The sequence below is a fragment of the Molothrus aeneus genome, chromosome 6 (assembly GCF_037042795.1).
Source record: "Molothrus aeneus isolate 106 chromosome 6, BPBGC_Maene_1.0, whole genome shotgun sequence".
In the NCBI taxonomy this organism is placed as follows: domain Eukaryota; kingdom Metazoa; phylum Chordata; class Aves; order Passeriformes; family Icteridae; genus Molothrus; species Molothrus aeneus.
The window spans coordinates 7,950,233-7,977,139 of NC_089651.1; the positions used below are offsets into that span (position 1 = coordinate 7,950,233).

Here is a 26,907-nt window from a genome sequence, read left to right on the forward strand (position 1 = left end):
TGCTTTGTGTTCCTCATCCTGTCACGACTAATGCTCTTGGGAACACCTTTTCAGCTTGGTCCCACAGCTTAGGCAGTAATGAACCAGACCTACCCATCCTGAGAAATCTTCATTAGCATCAGCAAGACAAATGGCCTGCTGAAACACCCAGAGGTTTGTGCTCTCCTCCATCAGGACTGACACGTTCTGCCCTCGGTGCTGTGCCTGCTGGTGGGAGCAGGAGCTGGCAGTGTCACCTAGGCCGTGCCTGTGACTCAAATTGCACTGAGTCAACAGGCACCCCAGCCAATCCAGCCTGCAAACTGAATTATTAATTCAGTAATTCAGATTTCAGTAAAATTTGGCATTTGGGTTTAGCTTGCGTGAAGGAGAAGTGGTTTTAAAACCTCTTCAACACCGGAGATTTAACTGAAGAGCAGAGGTTTGGGTTTGCTTTTTTTTTTTTTATTTTAATCCATGTTTGTGATCTGCTCCACCGTGTGTTTATTTTAAAATCTACATGTGCATCAACACATTCTCAATCTGAAATGTAGATCTCAGACTGACATGTTTTAAATGTTTGAACTGCATCCAATTTTAAAGTACCACAGTTATCTAAGAAGTACATCAAAGTTTCCTGCAGTGTTCATTTCTCATTATTATCTGTTCTGGAGCACTGATTGTTTTTCGGTATAATTAGTGTAAGTTCTCCTTTTGATCTCCATGTCAGATGTGCTCTCATGTTTACAGAGAAGAATCTCCTCCAGGTTTACTCCTCCTAAGTTTTACTGTGTAAAACCCAAACTTCTGCCCTGATTCCACAATTTTAGGTATTGGATCTGTGCAGTGTCAGGCCACTCAGAAGTACTGGTTTCATTTGCTTCGAGTACGGTCACATATGGTTTGTATTTCCATCAAATTCCTCCAAAAAAAAGCACCCAGAAGGGTAAATGCCAGCTCTGTTCCTCTATGCCAACTTCAGGCTGGACATGGCAGGACAGTTGATAATAGATCTAAAATAAAGCCTGCTGATGACAGATTGCTCCACCAAAACTTTTTTTGAAACTTGAACCAGTGAGGTCGGTGCCTCTCCCTTCAGCTTTTTGTGCCTGTGGAGGTTTGGATCCGGTACCAGCAGCCTTAAATCTTGCATTGTTAAAACAGACTTGTTGTTGCTTATCTTCCTGGAAAAGGATGTGCTTCCAGGAGTGGAGATGAGAACCAGACAAGTGCAAAATCCTCCATCTGGGCAGGGATAATTAGCCAGTTCCATGGCAGTTCCTCAGAGAAGGGTCTTGGACTCATAAAGGAAACATAAATCCACAATATCTCTGTGTAGGGAACATGTAGTAATGCTGCTCAGGCCTGGAAAAGCCTGACCTGGAGGACTTTATCCTGTTTCAAGCATCTTTTCACAAGAAAAATGTGTAGCATACAGCCTAAAGCAACAAAAATGAAAAGAAATCCAGGGAAATATGTCTTGGAAGAAAGTAGATGGAGAGAGGCATCTGGCCAGTGGGGTTTGCAAAGTTCCCTTTGGGTTTCTGGATGGAGTTGTTGGTTTTGGGGCAATATTTGTCATCCTTGTCCAAGTGTGAGGTGCCTTTGATGCCAAATTTTGTTTGTAACTCAGAGGGAAAAGCCCATCCTGAGAGGAGAGGGGAGGGCACAGTGGGAAACCCTCTGTTCACCCTCTGTGCCAGCTGCTCTCAGGAACTCCTGGGGTCACCATGTCCAAATCTTGGCTATTTCGGGCAACCACATCACAGAATCCCATTCATAAATTTCTCAAGTACCATTACAAAAATAGTTTTGTTTTACTTTATTTATATATTCTTTTTTTTCTTTTTTTTTTTTTTTTTGCCACTATTGCCCTGGCATGAACCTCTGCTTTGGAACATCATCTCTAATGACTGCTTTTGAGTGTTTTAAATGTTAACTAATCACTTGTGCACTTTATTTGTCCTTCATTTGTCTTCTTGACTATCCAGTGTAGGATGGGGAAAGTGGGTAATGAGGGGGTAGATTTTTAGTTCTTTTATTGTGTCCTAGGAAGAGCAGCTCCTCCCTCCATCACTGCCACAACCCCCTCTGTCATTTTGCATCTGTTTAAATTTGAGTTCCTGTGTCTGACACCACGGGTGATGTGTGCTGCAGGCAATATCCCCAAAAAAAAAGCTGCTGTTGCTTGTTCATCTTCACTGGACACACCCTAAATAGTAATTTTCCTTTTTCTGAGCTGTTTCTCAAAGAGGGACAGCTGTACTGACACAGACTGAAGGAATCCCGGGGCACCTGCAGTGCCAGATGGCGCTGGCAGGTGCCAGCCCTGGAGAAGATCAGGAGCAGCCTGTCTTGGAGCAGAGCACTTCACACCCTGCTGGGAGCTCTGACGGGCTCCTGGAGGCTCTGCAGTCATGCCAAAGATATTTTTGTGGGTGTTCCTTGAAGCAGAGGAGCCGTGCTGTGTTTGGGCACAGGGTGCACAGCAGGCACTGGGTGTGCAGTTTGCCCTTAAGGCGTTGGCTTCCCCTGGGTTGGACACTGCTTTCTGCAGCTCTGCTCTGGGAGCTCCTCTGCTACCACTGGTGGCTGGAAGTTCTCCACCCAGGTCTCCACTGGGACATCAGCAGAAACAGATTTCGTTTTGGCATCTAAAAATCAAGGAGAAAGCAGAACTGTCAGTAAATGGTGCAACCAATTATATCCTTACCCAAACCAGAAGAGCCTCCAGCTCAAGGGCAGGATGGGCAGAATTTGTAAATCTTCCAGCTGTGTGGTGTGCCCCAGTGGTGTTGGTGGATTAATGAGAGATAAATGGCTGTCTTCACCAAGAGATCCCTTTCCCTGCCCCTGCTGTTTTTCCCCCAGGCACAGCAGCAGCACAGCCAGTGCCTTTGGTTGTGCTGCTGCAAAGTGTTTCCATATTTAAACAGTGCTCCAGATTGTTTATTGACGTGGATAAGTGATACAGCATCCAAACCTCTGGGAATCACACCACCAATTTCCCAAATAAATAGGCATCAAGGAGAGAAGCCAAACAGGATATGGGTGCTCAAAAGACTCACACTCAGCAAGAAGTGTGCCTTTCTGTCAAACCAGCAAGACATTGTTTTACCATGAAAAGTAGCATTTCAGACACAGTTTTTTCTGCAAATGGCTGATTTTTGCTGCCTGGCTTTTTAAATCTTGTTTAAAAGGGCATGGGCTGAGTCCTTTCTAAGAGCCTGATGGCTGATTAGCAAGTGTAAAGATGAGCAGAGAAAGCACTCCATGTTTTGTGGCCTGGGGAGATCCCGATGGAGGCTGTGGGAATTGTTTCATGGCTGCACCAGGTGTGATGATGTTTTTCCCACTGGGACATCATGTTCGAGGTGACAGAACAGGCCTGGGTCTGTAGGTTTTTCCTCCGTTGGGAACTGGCGCTCCAAAAGCTTTGGGCAGAGTCAGCTCGTTCCTACATTGACACTTGCTCCAGTTTTCAGTACCCTTGGAGCACCCAGCCTTTCACAAAAGACAGATTTGTGCTCTACCACCGGGGGATGTTTATCAAGAAGAGTTGGCTCTGTGCTCTGAGGTTTCCTTGCAGCATCTTGTTGGACTGCCTGGAGGTGTGCGGTGGTGGCATTCCCTGTCCTGCCCGTCCCTGGTCCCAAGGCAAAAACCAGCCTGCAAGGAGAAAAGGCAGAAAGAACTCAAACTGTTGATCTGAGTTACAAATATTTCCTGAATGAATACAGTTGAGATATGAGAGTTTTCAGGGAAGAAGAGTTGGTTTCACCTAAATAAAAAATTGTATTGAAATCAGGCAAAGCAAACAAGCAGGTACAGAAACATCACAAGTGTGTGTTGGCTCAGGGGGATGCTGTGGTGGGGTGCCCATCCCTCTGTCCATCCTTACCCTCATGGAAAGAAAGATGCTTTCATCCCGAATTGGGCTGGATCTGACAGCATGAAAACCAATATTTACCCTATCAAACATCTTTTTTCCACCCTCTGTAACTGGTTCAAATATTTTAAATATTGTCTGTCCCTCAAACCAAAAAATGCAGTATCATAACAAAAACCAGCGACTGCTGCAGGCCACAGACACCCAAAAGGTCAGTAAAGCAAAGGGCCCAAGGATGTTGCTAGCATCGTTATCTCAGGCAGATTTGAAATCAATCAGAACTGCAATACCTTTGTTTTTATTAAGCTAGTTGCCCTCTCTTCCTTAAAAAATACCAATATTGACATCATTGCTGCAGTCAGAACTTCCCTTTCTCTCCACCAGCAATACATTTATTGCACGTTTAAAAGCAACCACTTCAAGATGATTTCCAAAGAGCTTGAATGTTAAAAAAAACCCCAAATCTAAAATTGTAGAGACTGTTCATGAGACTAGAAACCTAGCTGACAAAAATATGTTTATTAAACTGATTTAACAGACCCACCAGCATAGAGTATGTGCTATTAAAAAGCAATCAACTTTGTAAATAGCCATTTACAGCAGATTTTGAACAAGTTTATGGAATAACAGATACTGTCCTTTAGTGTATCCAAAACAATTACTTTCCTAAACATATTGGTAAAACACAGGGCTTTTTTCCTCATGCAGAATATTGTTTTTCTAAGTGTTTCAGTGCTTGTAGATAAGCAATGTATTAAAGTTTAATTCCATTTTATTCTATTGTTTAGGGGTTTTTAACACAGAATGGATAAACATTTACCAGATAAATGAACAGCACATTTTCCTTTTTTAAAAAAAGTGAAGACAGAAAGTGAAATATCATTCTGCTAACCAAAACAGAAAAAAAAACCGAAATCAAAACTTGTCTTAGACTTATAAACTTAATCACACTTTAGGGGAAAATAAATTCCTTTCCTAAATTCTAGGATGAAACCTTGACCCTGCATAAATAACAAGGTTACATCCTCAATGTCTTTCTCAGGAAATATGAAAACAAATAATGTTTTTCTCTTTTTCTCTCTGGGTTGATGTCAAATGCTTGCTCTTGGGAGGAGCTGCTGTTTCCTTTCTTACCAGAATATCTTTGGGCAGCCCATCACTGGCCACGTGCCTGTGATGAATTTTGGGCTCTTCCATGGTGAAACAGCTGCAGTTTGGGAATTTAAAGAAGATTTGGCTCCAGAAAAGATATGATGTTTGAAAATCTATAATTTCTAGTTTTGCTGGTTTGGGCCATACTTTTGTGGTGCTCAGAGGTGTTTCTTCAGTGGAGGAGGATTCATTTCTAGTAGCAAAGAGAGAGTGCTGAGGGTTTGTCATGGGGAGAATGATGCCCCTCTGGTGACACTTGTGATTGTCTGGTGATGCTCTTTCTGGGAATGATTTCTCAAAGAATAATGAACAGAGAGATGGAGAGAACAGGAGAATCCTGTCTCACACTTTTGGAAATAAAATACTGGACTAGAGTTGCCCTTTATTATTTCTGTTTTCGGTAGTGTTTTACTGGTTTTTGTTTTATGGTCATCATAATTACAAAAGAAAAGTCTTTAGGTGTTTGTTTTTTTTTTTTTTTTGAGGACATCTCTTTGAGTTTGCCAAGATGTCCTTGTTTCTACACAAGTTGAGCACAATCATCTTTCAAAATAAGTCTGTCTTGGGTTCTTGTGATATGAACTCCTTGTTGTTTGTTTTTTGGAGGGAGCAGTGTTAGGCACCTCCACCCTGATGTAGAAATCTGCCTCTTCAAGGTCCACACCTTTGGGATGGATTCTGGGCTCCTTTTGGAAAAGTGCTGCTGCAGAACAAACAGGAGCAAGTTGGGAATGAAACTGAGATATTTGGATAGAGATTTTGGCCCAGCTGCCTGTGAGCAGCTGTGCCCTCCACGCTCTGCTTCTTTCCATTGTACAGGTGACAGCAATTTCATGGCAATTGCCTCTCCTTTGTTTTTGGGCAGGAAATGTACCAGGGTACCTTTGGATAATCCAGGTTGATTAGTGAGCCTGTCTCCTGTTACAAAACCCACAGGGCAGCTGTTTATACCTAGACTGGATCTTGATACATTATTAGATAATAATTAGTGTCAAAAGCTCCTTAAGGAGGAGGTTTGGTGAGCCTGGCCTCTGCCCTGCTGTCCTTCTCTACTTCCCAAACTGCAAAGAATGTCCATCCTCAACCATTCCAAGGGTGCCTTTCACCTGGGGGCTGTCAAGAACCCTTAGAAAGGCACTGGCCCACGCCTTCCCCTTGCTGGCCCCAAAGGGAAGCAGTCTTTGCTGTCAGCTTTCTGCTCCAAGAATTCTGCCACTCTGGGAATCCTGAGCAGGAGTGTCCTGCTTTCCTGCAGCATCCCCTGGCACAGGGAGAGCTGCCTGGCTGGGCCATGGCATCCTCCCAGATCTCATCTCTTTTCTGAAAACCAAGGAGCAGAGTGCCTGCTTGCATCAACACTTCTTAGGGCTTCTGCCTCTGGTGTGCCTCAGCTTGCTTCCTTAGCACTGGGGGACACAGGGAATGGCATTCCCTTGGACAGACAGGAGCTAACAGAGCTTTTCCCATCACTGATTTGCATTCCCTTGCTCAGGGAGGGAGATTCTTCCAGCTTCCTGCCCCTTTATTCTCTTGTACTGGTGTCATTCCAAGATAAAACTGCAGGGCCATGAAGAAAACTCAGGAGAGTCAAGCACACAGCTGGGATCTCAGCTGGATATCTCCCATCACCCTACCAATCTGCTCCACCTGCCTGGGCACACCCAAAAATATATATATATATATATATATAAATAGGGTGGAGCTCTGCCCTGTAAATCCCAGCCCCAGTGACTGCCTCTCTCAGCTCAGATGTGCAAAAGCAGCTCCTGAGTGTGGTGCCTGTGGCCCAAACCCTCTTTATCAGGTGAGCAAAGCCTTCCAAGACATCCATGACTGGGTTTATGCAGCCCAAACCTCCTTGTGACTTTGCATGGAAATGTAAACAGCAGTGCAAATGTCTCAAGATTAGGAGTTTAAATGGGAAAGCTGAGGGATAAAGAGCAGCTCTTCCAGCCAGCACATGTGCCATGGCCTCAGCCCCAGGCTGCAGTCCGTGACTGAGATTTTTAGAGTAAAACTGGTAGTTTTTGGGTCCTCACTTCCACATGTTTGGTATAAAGAGGCTTTTGTTAAAGCCTGGTAAAGGAAAATATACATCATATTTTAAATGTATCTAGATATCTTTTATATTTAGACTCTGGTGAGAGTTTGGGTATCCACTGTCCCAATAAATACCAATTCTCTCACCATAATCTGCTTTTTAGTATTTTTTTTCCTTTCATCTTATCGCTCCCATTGATAAAAACTGCCTTCCCTTGGAACATACAAACAAAAATAATGGGAATCATAACCCTGCAAAACATATTTAAAACATGGATTCAGTGGCTTTCCCATATCTGCTTTTGTTTTCACCATAACCTTGAGCATAGTTTTAGTGCTGATCTTTGTGCAATAGCAACAGAAGCAAATAATATTTTTCTGGTGCCTGGCAGTAGAAGAGTGCTTAACTTAGGTGTATAAGAAATATGTCTGAAAACAGATTGACTTAATAGACCATTAAATAGTTGTTAGTAGCTGTGGAGAAAAAAGTGAAGTTTGTTTTGGGATGGGAAGAGGCTTTATGTGTTTTCATAAAATATGAGATTTGACAGGGTCTAGAGAAACAGGCAGTGATGTTATGGTAGAATTTGTATCTTCTTGTCATTTACGGGCTGTTGAAAATGTCATTTCAATCAAAATGTTCATTCTCTTTAGAGGTTTTAGGTGGTTTTGCTCTGTGTTTTTACATTTCACAAGGTTTGTGTCAGATCAGGCATGAGGTCAAGCCCAGGACTGCATCCTGCAAATGGAGTAAATAAATCTTTGAAAACAAAAATAGACAAGCATAAATTAAAAAATGATGTCATAGCTGTGTGTCCTTCTAACCTGCTTTGAATGTGTTGCTGACAATAATAGATCAATACCTTTAAAGCTGCAGACAGCCTTCCAGGAAAGCTGCAGCCCCACTCCAGAGCCCCACCATTCTCAGTAGTGAGGAACAGAGCTAAGCCAGCTGACCATCCAAACAATCCTGCCAGGAGCTGAAGTTTTTCCATCCCTGTGACCCCTGAGCACTGGACACAAAGTGTCTGAATGGGCTCTGCCCTTCAGCGTGGGTTGTCAGCATCAGGTACATCAAGGTCACTCTGCTTTGGAAGTATTTCTCCTCTGCAAAGGAAACTGTCTGTGGAGTCCAGGATTTATTTAACTGTTTGAGCTTTTTTTTTTTAATGGATTGGGTCATAACATCATACTTGATTCATTAAGGTAATAAGCAGCACAGATGTAGGCCGCAAGTTTTAAAATAAATGTAAAAACACAGGAGATGGGCGAGTTCCAAAGTGTCCTACTTGGAGAAGATGAAAGAAGCAGGGTTCACCTTTCTGCAGGTGGAAGGGCAGTAGAGGTATCAACATCCCTGCATCCCTGAAAGGATGGGCAGGAGGTGTCAACATCCCTAAAAGGATGGGCAGGAGGTACCAACATCCCTGAAAGGATGGGCAGGAGGTACCAGCATCCCTGAAAGGATGGGCAGGAGGTATCTGCATCCCTAAAAGGATGGGCAGGAGCTATCTGCATCCCTGAAAGGGTGGGCAGGAGGTACCAGCATCCCTAAAAGGATGAGCAGGAGGTGTCAACATTAAGTTTGCCCCAGGGAAGGTGGGCTCCCTTTTCCTGCCGGGCGGTACCAATGAAAGCTGCTGCCTCTCCACCAGCAGCACAGCTCGGGGCAACATCTGGCTGCTCGCAGCTGGAGGGGCGAGGGGGAATTTACATCCAGTTGTCCCTGATGCGGCGCTAATGAGCTCCTGCTGTCAGGATTTGAGCAGAGCAGAGTTCGGGACGTGTGCGGGTGTTCCTGGGAGAGCACGGCAGCTCTGTTGGTCCGGGGCCAGAGCCTCGTAAACAGGTGTCAGCATCCCAAAAAAAGAGCTGCCCTCCCTGCCAGCAGCGGGTATCCTCGCTGGCATTGCAGCCTGCTGGCTGGCATTCCCGGGCACGGCTCCCCGGCCGCAGGGCTGAGCCGAGCCGGGCTGGGCCGGGCTGGGCTGGGCTGGCACTCTGAGCCTGCTGGGCTGGCCTTGCTCTCCCAGGGCTTTGCCTTCCAAATCTGACAGCCTTGGAGTGTATTAGGGGAAGGAAACGGGGGAGAGATAGGCGACTCACTTGTGAGGATTATGGTTTTTTTCTTAGGATTAACCTCTGAGTTGGAATTTGGGAGATACAGGCGGTAGAGAGCTGGGTGAGGATGTGCTGGAGGAGGATCCTGCTGCTAGGGGGCAATATGCAGCAAGCAAAACCCCACTAAAGGAGTTTTATCGCAATATCTTACCTTTTCTTCAAGAAAAGAGCTTAAATCCAAAAGTTATCCAATGTATTGCACCAGCTAACATTTTTTTCCCCATAGAAAGAGTATACTTTATTTGTTTACTTATTTACAACATTTACTTGTAGGTTGTGTTTGCTTCTTTTACCTTATGTATATATATATGTGCGTACATGACTTTCTTAATATGCTTCCTCGTTACCTCCATGATTCTTAACTTTTCGTTCTGAATTCTATCGTGGTTTATATAAAGCAAAAAGATAAGGACTTGGACACTTAAAAGCCTTGAATCACATGGACTTGTACCTCTCCTGCTGCTTTCCCTTTTTAACTCAGAGGTCTTTGTGATTTTTTTTTTTGTTCTACCGCTTTCTTAAACGTACTCTCTAAAAGGGAAAACAAGAGGAGACCAGGAAAAAAAGAAAAAGCAAACAAGGGAAGGCAGTTTCAGTGACACTACTGGTTTCAGGTTGAGCAGGGAAATGTTGTTCATTTGTTTAGATGTACCCATGCTGAATTGATGATGCTTATTTTAGAACTGGTGCAGGGTATTTCTTTAAGACTTGCATTGCATGAATGCAATTTTAAAATTCATTTTAATGACAAAAATACTTTTTGCCAGGGACTATTCAGTGGCTGTGCATGGTTATGACTATAATGTTAATGGGTGATTTAATCATGGAGAAAATGCATTAGTTTCTACAACAGGTTTTTGGTCCTGGTTCAGCTGGTCATCAACATTGAGTGAAGCATTGTCTGAATGAGGAAAGGTTACAGCACAGTGTGACAAATTTCAGTGGTGAAAAAAATTATCATTAATTAATTTTTGTGTTAATTTTTGCAAGATGAGGTTGGGAATTTTAACAACTGCGACTGAAATTTGAACAGAGGAGGAAGTGGTTTTGAGTTCGAGGGACTTTTTTATTAGCTCAGTCTTGTTTCCCATATGGTTCAGAGTGAGAGACTCAGGCATGGGTTTGACTCTGTGCCCCAGAATATTAGGGGACTTCTGCTGACTCAGAATCCACAGGGTTTTGGGATTGGCTTTATGGCTGTGTTGAAATACATTGAGTGCTCCTTCAAGTCTTTGTTGTAGTGTTTTCTGCTTAATAAATAGAAGAGAGAGGGTTAGTCAGCATCAGAAGGCAGCAAAGCCAGCAGTTTTCATAATGCTCACCTCTTTCAGCTCCCAACAAAGAGATTACAATGTTAGTCTAGTTGAATTAGGACATTATTGTTCTTCTTGCTCCTCATCTTTCCTCTTCTATCCTGCCATAAATAATTCTGAATGTGAATTTATTTTGATATTAAATTATTGTCCGTGTTTAATGTGATTAACATAAAATATTCATGGTTTGAAGTCTTTGAAATGCTCTACTCCATGTAAAAAAAAAAAAAAAAAAAGAGGTTTTGTGTTCTGCAACAGAAGGCTTTGACCTGTGCCAAATCAACACAAGTGAACTGCTTGTAATCCCTGGGTGTTTGTAATTACCAAAGTGGTTTGGATGGCTTTACTTAGGATTAAATCCTGACATCATCCTTAAGTGCAGAAATCAAACTTCTTGTAATTAAGATTATATCAAGAAAGCTCTCACAGCTCACATATTTTCCAGTAGTCATAATAAACCAAAATTCTATGATTCATTGCCCACCTGAAGCACGTGTTCTTTCCAGTATTGCCAGGCTACTGATGTGTAAACAGGAATGTAAATATCTCCTTGTGTCGGGGGGATTGTTTGGGCTTGCACAATGGTGCTGAATCATCTGAGCAGGTCTCCTTGCTCCGTGCTGGGGCTTAACAAACTCTGCTTGGAACTGCAGCTCCAGAGCACAGGGAGGTCGTTTGGGCTCAGTGAAGCTTGTGATTTTCTCCTCTGAGCCTATTCTGTCCCAGTGGTGATTCCTAAACTGACACTTTTCAGTTCACAGCTCCATTATTCAGATTCACAGTCGGTAAAAGGTGCTTCTCTTCTAATACCTTCTGCAAAATTCTGAAATAACTGGGTTTTACTTGGTACACGTGTGAAAAGGAGGGAAAGAAGAGAGGACTTACTCTGCACTTAATCCACTGTTTTTACAAAGCTGTTTCCAGCATCCTTCCAGATGAAAATGCAGGTTGTTGCAGTTATGGAGTTCCAAAAGTTGTATTATTTTATGAGTATTTTGCAGCCACAGAATAAAGCCTTGAGTACACAGGATTTTGCAGCTGCCCACACTTGTTTCAATTCCCATTGTTCAGGGAGGCTGCCCATATGTGCCTGTGAGTGTTGGGAAAAAGAGACCATGCACATGTAGGGAATTGGTACAAACATTCCAGCTGCTCCCGTGAGCCAGCAGGCTTCTGGCTGCATCTCTAGATGACTCCCCAAAAAAAGCTCCTTGAGTTGTTACAAATTGCTGTTCAAGTGGCTCTCTGAGTTTGGTGATGCTGCCCCGAGATGTCACGAGTGGTGTCTGTTCTGGGACAGCTGTTGGGGGGTGTTAGACAAGAGCCAGGAGCAGCAGCCCAGGTCTGTGAAGGTGTGGGTGTTACAGGCTGTGCACATGAATATGCAGAGGGTGATTGCTGCCCGGGTGTTGTGATGATGTTGATGAGCACTGGTGTTCCTGGGAAAGCAGCTTGGGGCAGCAGATTGCCCAGAACTGGAATGAACATCCACAAACTCGTGGCATTGGCAAGCTCCGGAGGAGCGCAACTGTGAATTCCACAGAAGCATGGCTTTCATAACAGTAATGTTTACCTTGCTCTGATCAGCTCAGGACAGGTGCCAAGGCTTTGGTTGCATCCTCCTCTCTGCCTGTTGCAGGCTGTTGTCCTTGCTGGCTCCTGCCTTGTTCCCAGGAAGAGCCTGATCAGAAGTGTAGTGATTATTGCAGTGCCTTCCCAACATTCAGACTGGGCCAGGTGTGATCAAGCTCTGACCTTCTCCAGGGATGGATGGAGATTTGTAGCTTCACTGGTTCCTTCCCCATTGTGTGATCACTTGTTAGAAAATTGAGATTTTTTTTTAATGTTTTGTTGTAATTTCCCTTGTTGCAACTTGTGTCTGTAACCTCTCACCCTTTTCTCATTCTTCACCTGTGAGAAGAATCTGGCCCTGCTGTGTCTGTACCTACTCAGTTGGTTGAAGGCAGGAATAGGACCCCCATCATTTGCCTTCCCTCCTTTGGGCTGCATAAGTGGGGGACTTTTTTGGCTTTCCATTTTTCCAGCCTGTCCAGACCCCTTGAAGTGGCAGCCTTACCCTCCAGCTTATCAATCCTGCTCCTCAGTTTCACATCACCTGCAAATTTGCTGGGGAGTGGGGATTTTCTTTGTCTCTTCCCCCAACATTATCCCTGAAGTTCAACCAGACCCAGACAGGGTAATTCAGTTTCATGTTTTTTGTTGTTCGGGAAAGCTAATTTAGTATCCATAAATTCTAAAATTCTTGCTTTATCTTCACTCTTTAGGCAAGCAAACCCTCCTCCTATGTGGTTTAAAAAAAAAAAAAAAGGTACAATGCTGCAGTATTTTATTTCACTGTCAAAATTAACAAAATCTTGGAACACTTTGCCTTCTATTGCTTGCATAAGTGCCCATATGCAAACACCAGTTTGCATTCTGTAACTTATCTGGTTGCTCAGTTTGTAGTGAAATTTTTATTTAAAATCCTTTAGCCTATCTATATGCTTAAACAGGAAATGGAAACAGTTCTGATGTCTTCATCAGAAGCAGGTTGAGACTGAGAAACCCCCAGATTTTCAAGACTATTTAAATAAAGAGTGGTTCAGTAAATGAGATGCAGGATGTAGGTACTTGAGGGAAAACCCTTGACTTAGTTTTTCATCATGAACAAGTTAAAGGAAAAAATGCCTCCTGAAAAGGGAAAGCCACCATGGCACCTATCCTCAACAGCAGTTTTTCCCTTCCTGCCCCCCCCTTTTTCCTTCTCTTGCCAAGAAACACAATGATTCCATGAGCCCACAGAGGAAAAACACCCTGAGACGCCCATGCAGGATAAAAGGTAACTGAGCTCTCTTGCTCTGGAGGAGGAGGAGACCCAGGTAGGGCTGAAGAGGGCTGAGGAAAGCTGAGAAGGGAGGAAGGGAGAGGGGGTGGGAGCCCTGTCCAAGGGCTCATTGGCAGGAGAGGGCAGGAACAGGATACGTTTCAGCTTTTGGGTGGCTCTGGGAGGAGCAAGCTGGGATTAAAGTGTCTTGATAAAATTGTTCCCTTCCTTCTCAGACGGAGACAGCGAGTTTCATGGGGTGGATTTTCTGCCAGAAGATCTCAGTGAGGCTCCAGAGGAGACAGGAATGAGGGTGAACAAGAAGTACTCCTGTCTGCCTGCTGAGGAGAAGGGCATCCACATCATCAACATCCGAGCCATCGAGGACATCGGCTACGACCAGCACGAGAGCACGGTGAGTGAGCACGGCCTGCTGGGTCACCTCAGCTTCTTTCCCATCCTTTCCACTCCCAGGATGCTCTGAAATCCCCTTCCTCCATTTTCCCAAGGTGCTGGGAAGGATTGCCACCAAGGCACAGTCCATGCTGATGTGGTGGGGGGTGTTCTTGGACGGGTGAGAGTGGGAGTACATCCCACTGGTTTAACCTGTAGCATAAAAAGGGGCTGACTCTTCTCAGAGTAAGGAATCTGGCAAGGAGGCTGTGCCAACCTTTACATCTTCTTGCCAGTGCAGAGAGGAACAGAAGGAAATGTCTAAAATTTCATGCAAAAGGCATTGTTAACATAGAAAACATGAAACTGATCTTCTCCAGCACACAATAGAAATTAATTAATTTTAATTTGCCATTAATTGCTCCTCAGTTAAATTCCTTAACACAGATTTTAAAGGAAGTTAGTAATATGAATACCCAGCATGATTAGGACTTGGTTATGTAATTTGAACATAAAAAGAAGTTTATTAAGGTGGAGTGGGCTATACAACAGATTCACTGGGGAAAGAGGTACCAGAAAAAGCAACATGGGATTTATTGTGCTTGCGCTTAAAATTAGGATGGAGCATGGAGGAATGGTTCTGTCAGGCTGTTAAAATCCTCCTGCCGTGGTGAAACTGAAATGTCTTTTCTCTGTCTCATTCACAGCTGAAGAGACATGAGCTTACATGGTCTAAGTCAATGCAACTCAATTTAAGCCCAGCACCACTGCAAGAGAATATCTGGCCCATGAGTATCTTTCAGCATTTATACCCCAATCCTTAAAATAATTTGACCATTAATTCCTTTAAAACAGAACCAAGTTCTTTGGCTGCTTCCTGTTTGCTGTGGGATATAGCTGTTTCACATATAAGTGAATTTGTTGTTGGCTTTAGTAGCCACAGTGGTGGCTCAGCTGGGTTTTCAGAAACTGCTGTTTAATTAATTAGTAAGATCAGCACATCTTTTAAAAAAATTAAACACTATCCAGTTAGTTGTCATTTCTTAATATTTTGTTTCTGTAGGAATTTGCATAAGTGAGTTGCCTGCCATAAGCAGACTGTCAGCTTGCTTTAAAAAAATGTTCTGAATTCACAGGTGTGTGCCATTAGCCATAAAGCAATTGAAAAGTAATAGTTATTAATGGTCTTTTATATCAAAATTATGCTTATGAACTAAATGAGAATATCTGGGTAGGGCATAAACATTAACAGACTGCCCTGAAGAGTTTGACGTGGCTAAATAACCTCCCCTGTTTTCATGGAAGGGGGAATAGAGGCAAGAGGACAATGAGTGAACTCCATGGTGGCTCCAAATGCTGTATTATTTTATTATATATTTATTTACTTGGTGTGAAGGGTTAAGGTTAAATGGGAAAGAGGGATGAGATCCTAAAGGAGAGAGAAGCAGATAGCAAAGGCTATCTAAAATAACTTACATTTAACATTTTATGTATGAAATAAGCAGGTGTGCAATCCCAAACAGATTTTAGCATTTTGCAACTGATGACCAATTGCTCTCTTTTGGAGCACAATTCCTTTTCCCTCGATGGAGGATGAACATTCTTCTATAAACATAGAAGCCAGAAAAGTTCCCTGGTCACTGCAAAGCCACTCCTGTGTTGGGTATTTTTTGTGAAAGCAGATGCCAGTTACTAGTGAATTTTCTTCCCTTTTTTTTTTAAATATTATACAAATCTCCAAGGATAGAATTGTGAATTATGCACGAGAACTGTTATAAAAGTAGAAATAAATTAATTGTTAGTACCTTTTGTTTGTTTGTTTGTTTGTTTCTACAGTTGCCCTGTGCAGTTTTCAGATAAATGCTTGGAAATGAAATTGTATTTTGAGTTGTACATTTCATGTATCTTGCAACACTTACCCAGCATTACCCGCGCTGGGAATAAAGCCATTGCCACCATCAGACTGCATAGTGACATAGGTTTTATAAGTGGGAAAAAGAAGTGGTGAACTCAATAAGCAGTGACCCCACTTCCCTGGCCACTTTCCATGGCGTTTTTGGCGGTGCCGCAGGAGCAGCTGGCTCCCTTCAGTCTGTATCTAAGATGATCTCTTTCTCAGATGATATGGACTTGCAATGCTAGATAAGAGAAGTGAGAAATGTTTCCACATGATATTAATCTATTTGTCAGAATTGCAGCATTGCAGATGTCACGGGTGGAAAAGGACAGGCGATCTTAGCGGCGATTAACCCCAAAGGAGAAAACCAAACCCAGCAAGTAGCTGACTTATGAACCAGTGTGCTGGTGATTAGATTAAATCCCAGTCATGCAATCTATTTATTTCTGGCCAATAAAATCCCAGCTGGCTATCAGTAAAATTGAAGGTGTTAACTTGCAAAAATTTTTGGAGTAAGTAGCATGGGGGGACTCCTCCCATCTGCTGGCTGTCTGGAGAGAGGTCATCGTGTGCTCGGGGCAAAAGGAGCCTTGAGAGGAGAGGATGGTCTGTCTGGTGCTTGTGTTGGGCTGTGCATTCATTATTCTTCTCTCCTTCTCTCCACACACAGTTATTAAATTCCCTATCCAAAAACCCGGATGCTGACTGCAAATACGGGCTGTACTTCAGAGATGGCAAGAGGAAGGTGGACTACATCCTGGTTTACCACTACAAGAAGTCCTCAGCCGGGAGGACTCTGGCCAGGAGACCTCAGCAGAACGATGCCAGTGTGCGAAGCACCAGGCAGGACCAGCCCCTCCCTGGGAAGGGGGTGCAGCTGGAGATGGGGGACACTGAGCCTCACATGGATTACCACGAGGATGACAAGAGGTTCCGCAGGGAGGAGTACGAGGGGAACCTCGTGGAGGCCGGGCTGGAGCTGGAACGTGATGAAGATGTAAGGATCCCTTTAGAAGGGTTACAGAGGGTGACTGGTGGCCAGGTCCTGGGGGGTGCTGAGCTGTCCCTGTGAGCCTGGCTCTGATCAAGGTTGCACAAGCTCAGCTCTTGCAGGATTTGGTTGCAGTTCTGGCAGTCAGTGCCATCCTCACCCACTGATTTAGCTGGCTGCACAGAGGTGTGCCATGGTGCTCTAAATGCCCTGATGAGGTGAAGCTTCCTGACTTTTCTTGGCCAGGATTTGTGGCACACGCACCATTGCCACACGGCTGTGTTGTGCCATCTGGAAGCGAGGCTTAAACTGCTCTGAACACTAATCCCAGTTTGGTGGGTTTACAGTGTGCAGTGGCTTGGATCCTCTGGTAATTCCAGCTATGAGGGGAAAAAAAATTCAGATACAGGCAGTGTCATCTTTATTCCTCAGTATAGGCTTGAGGAAAATTAAATTAGTTCAGGAGGCTCTGGTCCACGCTCCTGCTGGAGCACATGGGTCTGTGTTACAGTTTGCTCTTTCCATTCTTAGACATGAACAGTACAGCTTGTAACATCTTCCACCTGCACCCTGAAAACAGGATATTCTATTAAAAGCCCATTAGACCGTGTAAAAAAATGATGTATGTGAAGTGCTGCCAGTGTGTGATTAGTAGAAATAGACACAGCAGTATTAATTTCAAAGAAAGCTGCTACAATTATCTGACCCAACCAATGTGCCCTAGACTCCTGAGAGAGAGGGTAAACATTTGTGCTGGTTTTATTTACAAGATCTAAAAGTTGAGATCAGCATTTCAACCTGGGAACAGACTGCAAAAAAATAAATCTGTCACCTATTACTTACAAATTGCAGACATTTATATGTTTTATATATTATGTAGATGTAATATATATACTTAACATGGTACAATGCAAGAAAAGCCCAAAACCTTTCCCCTCTCTGTCTAACAGTGAAAATCAGACTTGCTTTCTGTCCAGCTTGCAGGTTTTTGTAGCAAACAGGGAGTTTGTCTGTGCCAAGTCATAGATATTGAAATCCTTTTTCAGATGGGAGGTGCCACCTATGACATGTAATATGATTTCAAATGATGCAGAAGGGCTCAGGGATCAAGCCAGGACACTGTAAAAGAGAGGGAACCCTGTCCTTTCAGTGCAAAACACCAAACCACATGAGATGAAATTGTAGACATGAAAGTAAGATGTGGGGATTTACATCAGCTTCCACAGCCAGCACATCCACATAGGGGGAAAGATCTGCAATCACTTGAGCCTGAAAAGCCACAAAGCTGCATTGGAGCCCTTACTGATTCCAAAAGAGCAAAGGCTTCTTAAACAGATGGTGTTTAATAAACCACTTAAGCTCTCTTCAATGAAATGGCTGGATGGTCACACACAGAGAGTTGTGGTCAGTGGCTCAATGTCCACAAATAATTGATTAAAACAAGGCTGGGTTGGACAGGGCTTGGGGCACTCTGGTCTGTCTGTGGCAGGAGTGATGGAACTAGATGAGCCCTGAGCTCCCTTCCAACCCAAACCATTCCATGGTGCTCAGAGTAACCAGTTTCTAGAAAGCCAGTAAGAGCACAGCTGTGTGGAAGCTAGTTATTGTAATAACTGAGTTGGTGCAGCAGCAGGATTAGAAAGATTAAGTGAAGTTCATTTCTCTTCTGTTTGCCGAATGCCTCCTAGTTGGGTATCATTTGCCTTTGGAATGGCTGCTCCAGGGGGAGCAAACATGGGTGTATGTGGGAGTGCCAGGAGCAAACATCCATGTCCAGCCCTCTGGGACACAGCTCAGAGAATTACTGGGCTGCAGGCAAACCACTAATACTGCCATTAAATTCTGTCCTCCTTTTGCTTTGTTTGGTGGAGTTCTTCCTACTGTTTTTCCTAACTATGATGCCTTAATAGGGATAGTCACATTTGATTCCAAGGTATGAGCAGCAGAGACTCTCTCAGCCCCAGCAATTACAGCACCCTTACCAAATCACACCATTTTGGCTGGATGCCTTTGCTTCAAATTTAACTGGCTCAGCCTGTATTTGTGTCCACAGTCATTAGCTTTTATTTCCCAAACAGTTTTTATCTGTTTAACCTTGTGGTAATTGCTCTGGGAGACAATAGCATTTTTTGAGTCACATTCTATAGCAGCTCAGCACAGTGAGGTGTTCAGTGTTTGTCCTGTTGTTAGAAACCAACTCTCTCAAACAAATGAGATTTATCATGTTGGCCCTAATGGACTGTTTGTTCCTTAAATATGTATGAATCACAAGGGGTACTGTATTTGATTTCCTCCCATCAGTAACATTTTCCCCTGCTTTTTTTTTTTTTTTTTTTAAGACCAAAATCCATGGGATTGGATTTGTAAAAATACATGCACCATGGAATGTATTGTGTCGAGAGGCAGAATTCCTTAAGCTCAAGATGCCCACGAAAAAGGTGAGTCTTGATTTTTTTGTTTTCCTCATGAAGGCATAGTTTAAACATCTGTTCCCCTCAGAGCACCTTATAAATGCAGACTGCTTTTTCCACGAGCATTTTCAAAGCAATTAACTGATGTGCACCAGAAATGAAAGTCACAAACATACTTGCTTGGGGCAGCAGAGGGAAAAAGTTGAAGGAAGAATGGAAATTAAGAATCTCTGGCTGCTACCACTGTCTGTACATGATGAGAGTGATTTCATCCTCAGTGTGTTTTAAAAAAAGAAGTTTAAATTGATGGCAAGATTTCTGTGTGCCTTTTGGGCATTTTTTTCTTACTTGAAGACTGCTAAAACTGAACACAAGGATAGGAATTTGTCTTGCTGGGTTTAGTGACTATTCATATACACAGTCAGTCATGTTTGCAGGAGCTGGGGCCACTCAACCACAAAATAAATTACCTTTCAGAATATTTGAAATATCATTAAAGGAATGACAGTGTATTTTCATCAATTCTAAATCACCTGTGATAGATAGATAGCTACCTGCTCAATGAGCACAGCTCAGAGATGGATTAATATTTAAACATGGACTAAGTGCAGGTTCCAGACTGCACAAAGAAGTCCATAATGGAGCCAGAGACAGTCTCCAAGCCCAACATCATTTATTACAACACTCAAACCACACTTTTGGTTTGGATTTCATATTAATTCCCATTATTGCCTCACTTACCAGGGATTTTAATCAGAAGCACAATTATATAAAGAATTCTGTTGTCATCCTGTGGTTCCCTAACCCTTGGTTTGACTTTCCCAGCCCTTTCTTTCTGGATGATTTCAAGAACGTAAACTTCACTCCTCAATAGTTTATTGTAATATATTTATCTAATTGCTTGTTGATTCCTCACAGTTCACTCTGACCTATGAATAACCAAAAAGCAATAAAGTTTCACTGTTTGGTTTTTTTTTTTTCCTCTTTGCCCCCTCAGATGTATCAGATCAACCAGACTCACGGCCTCCTGAAAAAGATTAATTCTGTGATTCAAAAAATAACGGAGCCCATCCAGCCCAAAGTAGCAGAGCACAAACCTCAGACGGTGAAGCGCCTCTCCTACCCCTTCTCCAGAGAGAAGCAGCACTTGTGAGTGAAACCTTCCCTGAATATCCATGTCCACAGGTTCCAGCCTCTGACAGCAGCTCAGTTCATGTTCCCGTTCACCAGAGGGTGAATGGGAACGTGAACAACAATACTTTGGTGGGCATCGCTGCAAAGAATATTTCTATTTCGCAGTAAATTTACTTTTTGGGGGCTTTTTTTGGCTCTGTGTGTTTCAGTTGCTGTTGTGGCACATAATGTGCATCTGTATAACTGTGCACTTCACCTGTCAGGCTGCCAAAAGGGGATTTGTGATGTGATTTATAACAGTCTCTTCTCCACATTAAATAAAATGCTCAGTAAAACTTGTAGCCAGAGATGTGGGTTGATAAATTTCAGAATAATTTCATATATCTGCTGTGGGCAGCTGACACAGGTAGTGCCAAGCAGGCCCTGCCTTTGAAGTGCTGTGAAGTCAGAGGTGGCTTTGCCATCGATCCCAGATCAGCAAGAACAGCTGTAGATGTGGCTGTAGGGAAAAAATCACGAGGTAGAGCCCGGCCAAAGCTTCTCCTGCCCTGGACTGCTCTGCTGCTGCTCTTCCCTGGCCAGCATCCCAGAGGAGTCACTTTGAAGGCCGTGTTTATGGATGTGCCAGCTGGAACAGCAGTCCTAGGGCAGGATCCCTTCCCTGCACCCCCAGGGCTTTGAGGGCTTCATCCAGAGATGCAGAGCACTGATGGGCTCGGGCCAGGCAGTTTGTGTGACATCCTGGCCTGTCCTTGGGCCTGCAGGAAATGTCTTTGTGTGTTGGCGGTGTGTAGGGCATGCCTGGAGGTTCAGGGAAGGTCCAGAATATGCTCCTGATGGGTCTCTCACTGTTTGCAGGTGGCTTTTCGAGGAACAGCACCTGTGTCTCTGCTGAATGAGGGAGGAAACAGAGGCCTCGCAGGGAAAATTAAAGATTATGAGGGGAAACTCAAGGCCAGCAGTGGTCAGGGATTCAACTTAAATGAGTGTCAACACTCTCTTTTGTGCTGAAAAACCTTTAGAGACAGAAACCCAATGAAATGTATAAGCAGCCTCTTTAAATTGTGGGAATTGGGTTGGACTTGTTTTTTAACATGGTTTCTACAAGCTGTTCTTTAATTTGAGCTCTGAGAGATTCCCAGGAGAAATGAAAATATTGAAGGGGTCAACAAGAACAGGAAATTACTCACTTTTTTTTTTGACCTAATGGGTATCCTTCTAATCTTTTAACAGATTTGATTTGTCTGACAAAGATTCCTTCTTCGACAGTAAAACAAGAAGCACTATAGTAAGTACTGCCTATAAATAATTTATGGTGGATATTGCCTCAGTCGTGGTGTTAACAGCTTTAGTGCAATGCCTGTTCAAGTTTATCTTTCTTAACCAAATGCCAAGGACCTCCTGTGCCATCAGGTACTGAAATGATTCCAGATGAGTAGTGTTTGATGCCAACAGGTTGCTGCCTTTTGGAAATTAATTGGGATCTTCTTTCTAGTTCATGGGTAATTTTCTTAGTAGAGATATCACCAGCTGGGAATGTTTAGATTTTATCATTCCTTCTGCCCACCAGCTGCCTGCACCCACGAGGGGTTTAACTTTTTGTGAATATACATTGTTCTTTTTGCAAAATGCTGCTAAATACCCTGAGACAAATTCCAACAAAACAGCCAGGTGTTTACAGGGAATATTATTTATCGTTTTTTGGGGGACATTCTCTGTAATGGTGGTATTGAAAGTGTTGAGGTTTATGGCTTTTATCTGACTTACAGAACATAAAATAGAGCTGGGGAAGAAGGTGTAGCCTCATTTATAGCCACCAAAGGAGGAATTGAAAGGCCAGCTCATGTGACATCCAGGGCAGCTGGAAAGGGCAGTGCCAAGCAGCCCTGGCTGCAGCACATTTCAGAGGATAACAGGGACTCTTTGCCCCATTCCACTGCTCCTAACTGGTGCCTTGGAATGTGACTGCCAGCATGCTTTTATCTTCTATTTAACTTCAGCCTTTTGGGATGCCAAGTGGTTTGCAAAAGAGCTTATTTCCCAGTCATATCTGCCTTTCGTTGCTGTGGTGATAAGGGGTGTAAGATATCCAACTTCCCTTTCCTGCTCTGAAATTCCAGCTTATTCCACAGTAGTAGTTCCCCACCAGCCTGAAGAGCAGGGGTTTGATGTGAGCACTGGTTATGGGGTGAGGTGAGCTGGACCAGGGGAGGCAGATGCAGAAGCACAGAAATGGGGAAGAAAAAGAAAAATATGGATTTGGTTTATTTGCAAATAAAACATTTAACTTGAGACTGGGGGGAAAAACATCCTGGCTTTTGTTCATAGGCTTTCTTTTAAATGTCCAGATGTATAGGGAAAGAAATCTTGTAAGTACTAAGAACTCACCAAATAAAGAGTTCAAATTCATGACAGGCTGAGCAAGGCAGCAAGACAAAATGGCTCCATGGAACAAGAGATTGAGCAAGACTGACTGGAAAATGGACTGAAGCAGGAGCTCAGAGCAGAGGCTGAGAGGAAAAGGAGGGACAAGGGTTTTTTAAACAACTGAAGGAACACTGGGCGTATAAGAATAATGCTGGTGCTGTGCTGCTTTGTGTGAAATCCCTGCAAATCACCCAGTAATGAAGAACATATTGAATGTTTCCCAACATCATTTTATTCTGTGTGCATTGCTGTTTGTATTCTTCTTTCTTAAAGTTCTCTCCTGCCTTTCTCAAATGTATTTTTGAACCGCAGTGCAAATATTGACCCTTCCACCTACTGCGAAATGAACAGGAATCTAGTCACTACCCATGAGTCTTTGATGAATAGAAACTAAGCCAAAGACCTTTTTAGTTATTAAAAAAGAAAATAAAAAAAATGTATTATATAACTGGAAATCTGTCTGTGACAGCCCTTTAATTCACCGGGGTTACAAGACGACAGACTCGTATGTAGACTTGGGATGAGCTGTGGGACTTGCCCCGGATGCCCTCACTTGCTTCCTCCAGTGAATTGGCCAAGAGTCCAGTTAGCACACAGATTAGGGAGCTGGGAAACAGTCCCCAGCTATGCTGACAGGCCAGGCAGCGGGCAGGAGGTGCCTTTGCTCCAGGTTTCCCTGTGCTGCCTGCTCGCCCTGCCAGAGAGCATTGCTGCACTGGAACGGCCAAAAGCCGAACCTCGCGGGCAGCCTGCTGAGCTGTGCAAAGGTTACTCGACAATAAGTGCAATAAATCCCAAAATAAATACATCTGTTTTGCCACTGAGGTCAGGCAGGCTCAGAGATGTTAAGGTCAGCCTGTGTTAGTCCAGTTTGATAAACGGCTGCGTGCTCTGTACACGCCATGAGCCCAGAGCTCTGCACGGCTCCTTGGGATGGAGCCAGCCTGTGCCCTGGAGGCCAGGGAAGAGCTGCTCCAGGTGGAAGAGCACCCCTGAGCTCCAATCAATGGCTAACATGAGCAAATATTGCATTTCTGTTGTGGCAGGGGTAGATGGAACCCTGTTTGCCCCCATCAGTTCTCCTGGTAGCTGACTATTTAGCTAAGCTTTTCTCTCCTGTACAGAAAGCACAGCACAGAGAGCTCTGAGCCCCACTCTCCTGAACACCATGACTTTTATTAAAGAGTGATGACTTCATCCACATCTTGGTTTGGCCAATATTTGAGCTGTACACAAAAAGATTGTGCTTTTCACTGGCGGTGTCTGAAGTAACCCTGCCTTTTCTTTTGCTTTTGTAGGTTTATGAAATATTGAAAAGAACGACGTGTACCAAAGCAAAATATAGCATGGGTAAGGAACTTTATTTAGCTTTAAGATCAATATCTTTTTCAGATATTGAAAATAATTATATGTTGTAAATGGCTGTGGAGTTTAGGTTTTCCCCCTGCTCTCTAATTCAATGTATGTGGATGTAATTGTTTTATTTGGAAATCTGATTCAATTTATGCAGCTGTTTGACATTTTCTCAAATGTGAATTTATAGATAAAGTTAAATAGTAAGTGAGCATGTAGCCCCTGCAGATGTGACTTAGGATGGATGGTGACATAAACCAGCAGATGAGATGTGCTCTGTGTTCTACACTCCCTGAAATGGATTGAGAGTGTTTCTGTGAAATCCAATACCTGCAGTGAAAATCTATGGCTTGGCCCATTTCGTTCATGCAGGAGCCCCAGATTTTATAGTGAGATGGTTTTCCAGTGACTTGAGGAAAATGGTCTTGACTGTTGACTGTCCTGAGGGGAACTGAGATGAGCCCCCTGAAGCAGCCAGGGGCCAAGGCTTGCACTGGAACTGGGCACCTCAGCCCTCAGAGCAGGTGCTGCAATTCAGGGGATATGAAGTTTGTACTACCACAACCGAGAGTTTTAGATTTCAGCCCTAGGGTTTGTGCTGTAAGAATTAAACTCATAATAAAGATGAATTGCAAATCAGGCCACCTTGAAGATTTGTTGGCAGCTCATCCTGCTCAGCTGTTATATATTTTATTTTATACATGATACTTGACTGTGGGACCAAAGTTAACAAATAGTTAATGGTAAATCCAAGCAAAGTGAGAAAAGTGCGCAAACATGGAAGAAAATGTTTGGTAACTGTTGAAATCTGATATGGCATGTATTTGCCTACAAGAAGTTAAATAAAACAATAGGAACTTGAATTACAGGTAGTTCTGTTCAATATTGACCCATCAGCTGCTTAGAAAGACATCAAATAATAGAAGACAATTATGCCACAAATTATTTCCATGCTTTGACTTTTGTGTTGAAGTAACAACATACAATGCACAATTGTTGACTCCTAATATACACTAAAATTTGGTGTCCAGCCAGTATTAACAGAAGTGCTGTTCTCTGTAGCATGGGAAATTCAGATTATTCTGTGACTTTCGAGACCCTTTTTGAGTCTGATGCTGGATCATTTTCACTGGAAATTACATCTTTGGACTCTTGAAAGGGGAAGGTCACAGAGCTCAGTTTGAATTCTTGACTTGGAGTTGGTTTCTCAGTTGATTTTTTTTTTTTTTTTTTTTTGGCCAGTAAATGGGAAGCACAGCAGGGATTCATTGAATAGGGAAGACACTCATGTGTGGTAGTGTGTTAGGATTCCTGGATGGTTCTTCTACCTGAGACTGGCAAGGCCACACAATATTGCTAATAAAAATGCCATCAGGCCAACCCACCCAGCATGACTCAATCTGCTCCTTTGTGTTCCAGTGCTGGAATGCTGGGTTACAACCCAGCAGAGGTGGCAAACAGATTTAAACAAATACAGATAATGCTGCAGCATCACTGCCCAGCAGGAAAAAAGCAGCTGCCCAGGGGAACACTGCAACCTTTGTTATTTATTGGGAAAATTTTGTGACGATGTGAATCTGGCTTCACTTTTAAATCCAGATCTGTAGTAGAAGGGGACTATGTAGCTCTTCTCACAGCCCCAGAAAAATAATTTATCTGCTCACCAGTTGTGTCTGCCAGGAGTGGGGAAACATTTGCAGACAATTCATAGACCTGTATAATCTTAAATAGGGCTTTGAAAATTAATATCAGTATCTGCAAGATACTGAGCACTCCTGGAGCTGCTCCTCCAGCAGGTGATTAGTATCTCAAAAATGTTAATGAACTTGAACAATCCTCATTTCAAGAGCAATCAAAAATGACTTTACAGTGAGCTGGTTCCTGGTTCATAGTCACTGTTCCTTCATACCCAGTCCCACACTCTTTTCTTAGCCATGAGCTGATGGACAGCTTTGGAGCTCACCAGGACACCTCATTTTTCTTTTCTTTTTTTAAGTCTTTCCAAATCCTTCCCAATGCCAGTGGCCAGATTTATATATATACATATATTTTTTTTTTCAGTTGGCATTAATCACCATTGCCCTGCACAAAGACAAGTGCTTGACTTAGCTCTGACTCAGCACCCAAAACTGGTTCATTCCATCCCCAAATGTATGTTCATGGGCAACATGATGCTTCCAGACGTGGTGAAGAGAATTGGAAGTAGCTCTATTAGAGCCAGCAGCTGCAGGAGGAAAGAACTTTAGGGAATTAATGAGCTACAGCCCTCTAAAGGCCCAGGTCCAGCCACCTTTGGGGATGGTGCTAGCACTCCTCCAAACTTCCACACCAACTCCTCCCTCTGGCCCCCAGTTAAGGAGTGACACCACCCCTGGGAAAGGCAGGACTCCTCCCAGTCCCTTGTGCCACAGACATTTAATAGATGAAGCACTAATTGCTTTCAGCCTCATGCATGTCACTAATAAACGGCTGTGTAAACAGGGAAAGGAGAGGGAAGAAAGAAGGAAACTGCCCTTTTAAATAAAAGACGAAAATGTGGTAAATATGGTAAGTATTATGCCAAGGTCTTCGCAAAGGCTTTCCCTACAATTTCTCTGATCAATCTGAAACCTGAATTCAACACTTTGCGTGGGTGATGTGTGTGGATGTTGGTTTCCCTGTGCCATCAACTCCAGCCATATTCTTCTTGTGATCCAGCCTTCTGCTACACTTTCAAATCTTCAGGCTTGCCCTTAAATCAAACTGACTTTTCAGAAAATGTAATTTATTTTAATGACTAATTCCAAGTCATTGGCTTCTAATTCTTGATTCTCAAATATATATGACTTGCTCTTGCTCTCTGCAGTTTTCCATTTCATAAAATGAGTCATGTATAATAACCTATATGATTAAAAATGAAACTACATGGAAAGATGGCAGCAAAATCATTATCTGATCAAATGGCTGTTATTTTGAGGGAGATCTCCTGGAAGGATGATGAAGT

General features: G+C 43.3%; 1 protein-coding gene across 2 annotated transcripts in view; it reads left to right on the forward strand.

Moving 5' to 3' along the window:
- The window catches only part of ANO1 (anoctamin 1), a 69,059-nt gene that overhangs the window by 16,812 nt on the left and 25,340 nt on the right, over positions 1–26,907 (forward strand). For both annotated transcript variants that reach the window (XM_066552088.1, XM_066552089.1), the window contains exons 2-8: positions 13,555–13,733; positions 16,279–16,605; positions 18,939–19,037; positions 20,008–20,159; positions 21,378–21,432; positions 23,870–23,921; positions 26,406–26,471. In XM_066552088.1, the coding sequence (XP_066408185.1) occupies positions 13,555–13,733; positions 16,279–16,605; positions 18,939–19,037; positions 20,008–20,159; positions 21,378–21,432; positions 23,870–23,921; positions 26,406–26,471 (930 nt within the window). The remainder of the gene's footprint in view (positions 1–13,554; positions 13,734–16,278; positions 16,606–18,938; positions 19,038–20,007; positions 20,160–21,377; positions 21,433–23,869; positions 23,922–26,405; positions 26,472–26,907) is intronic.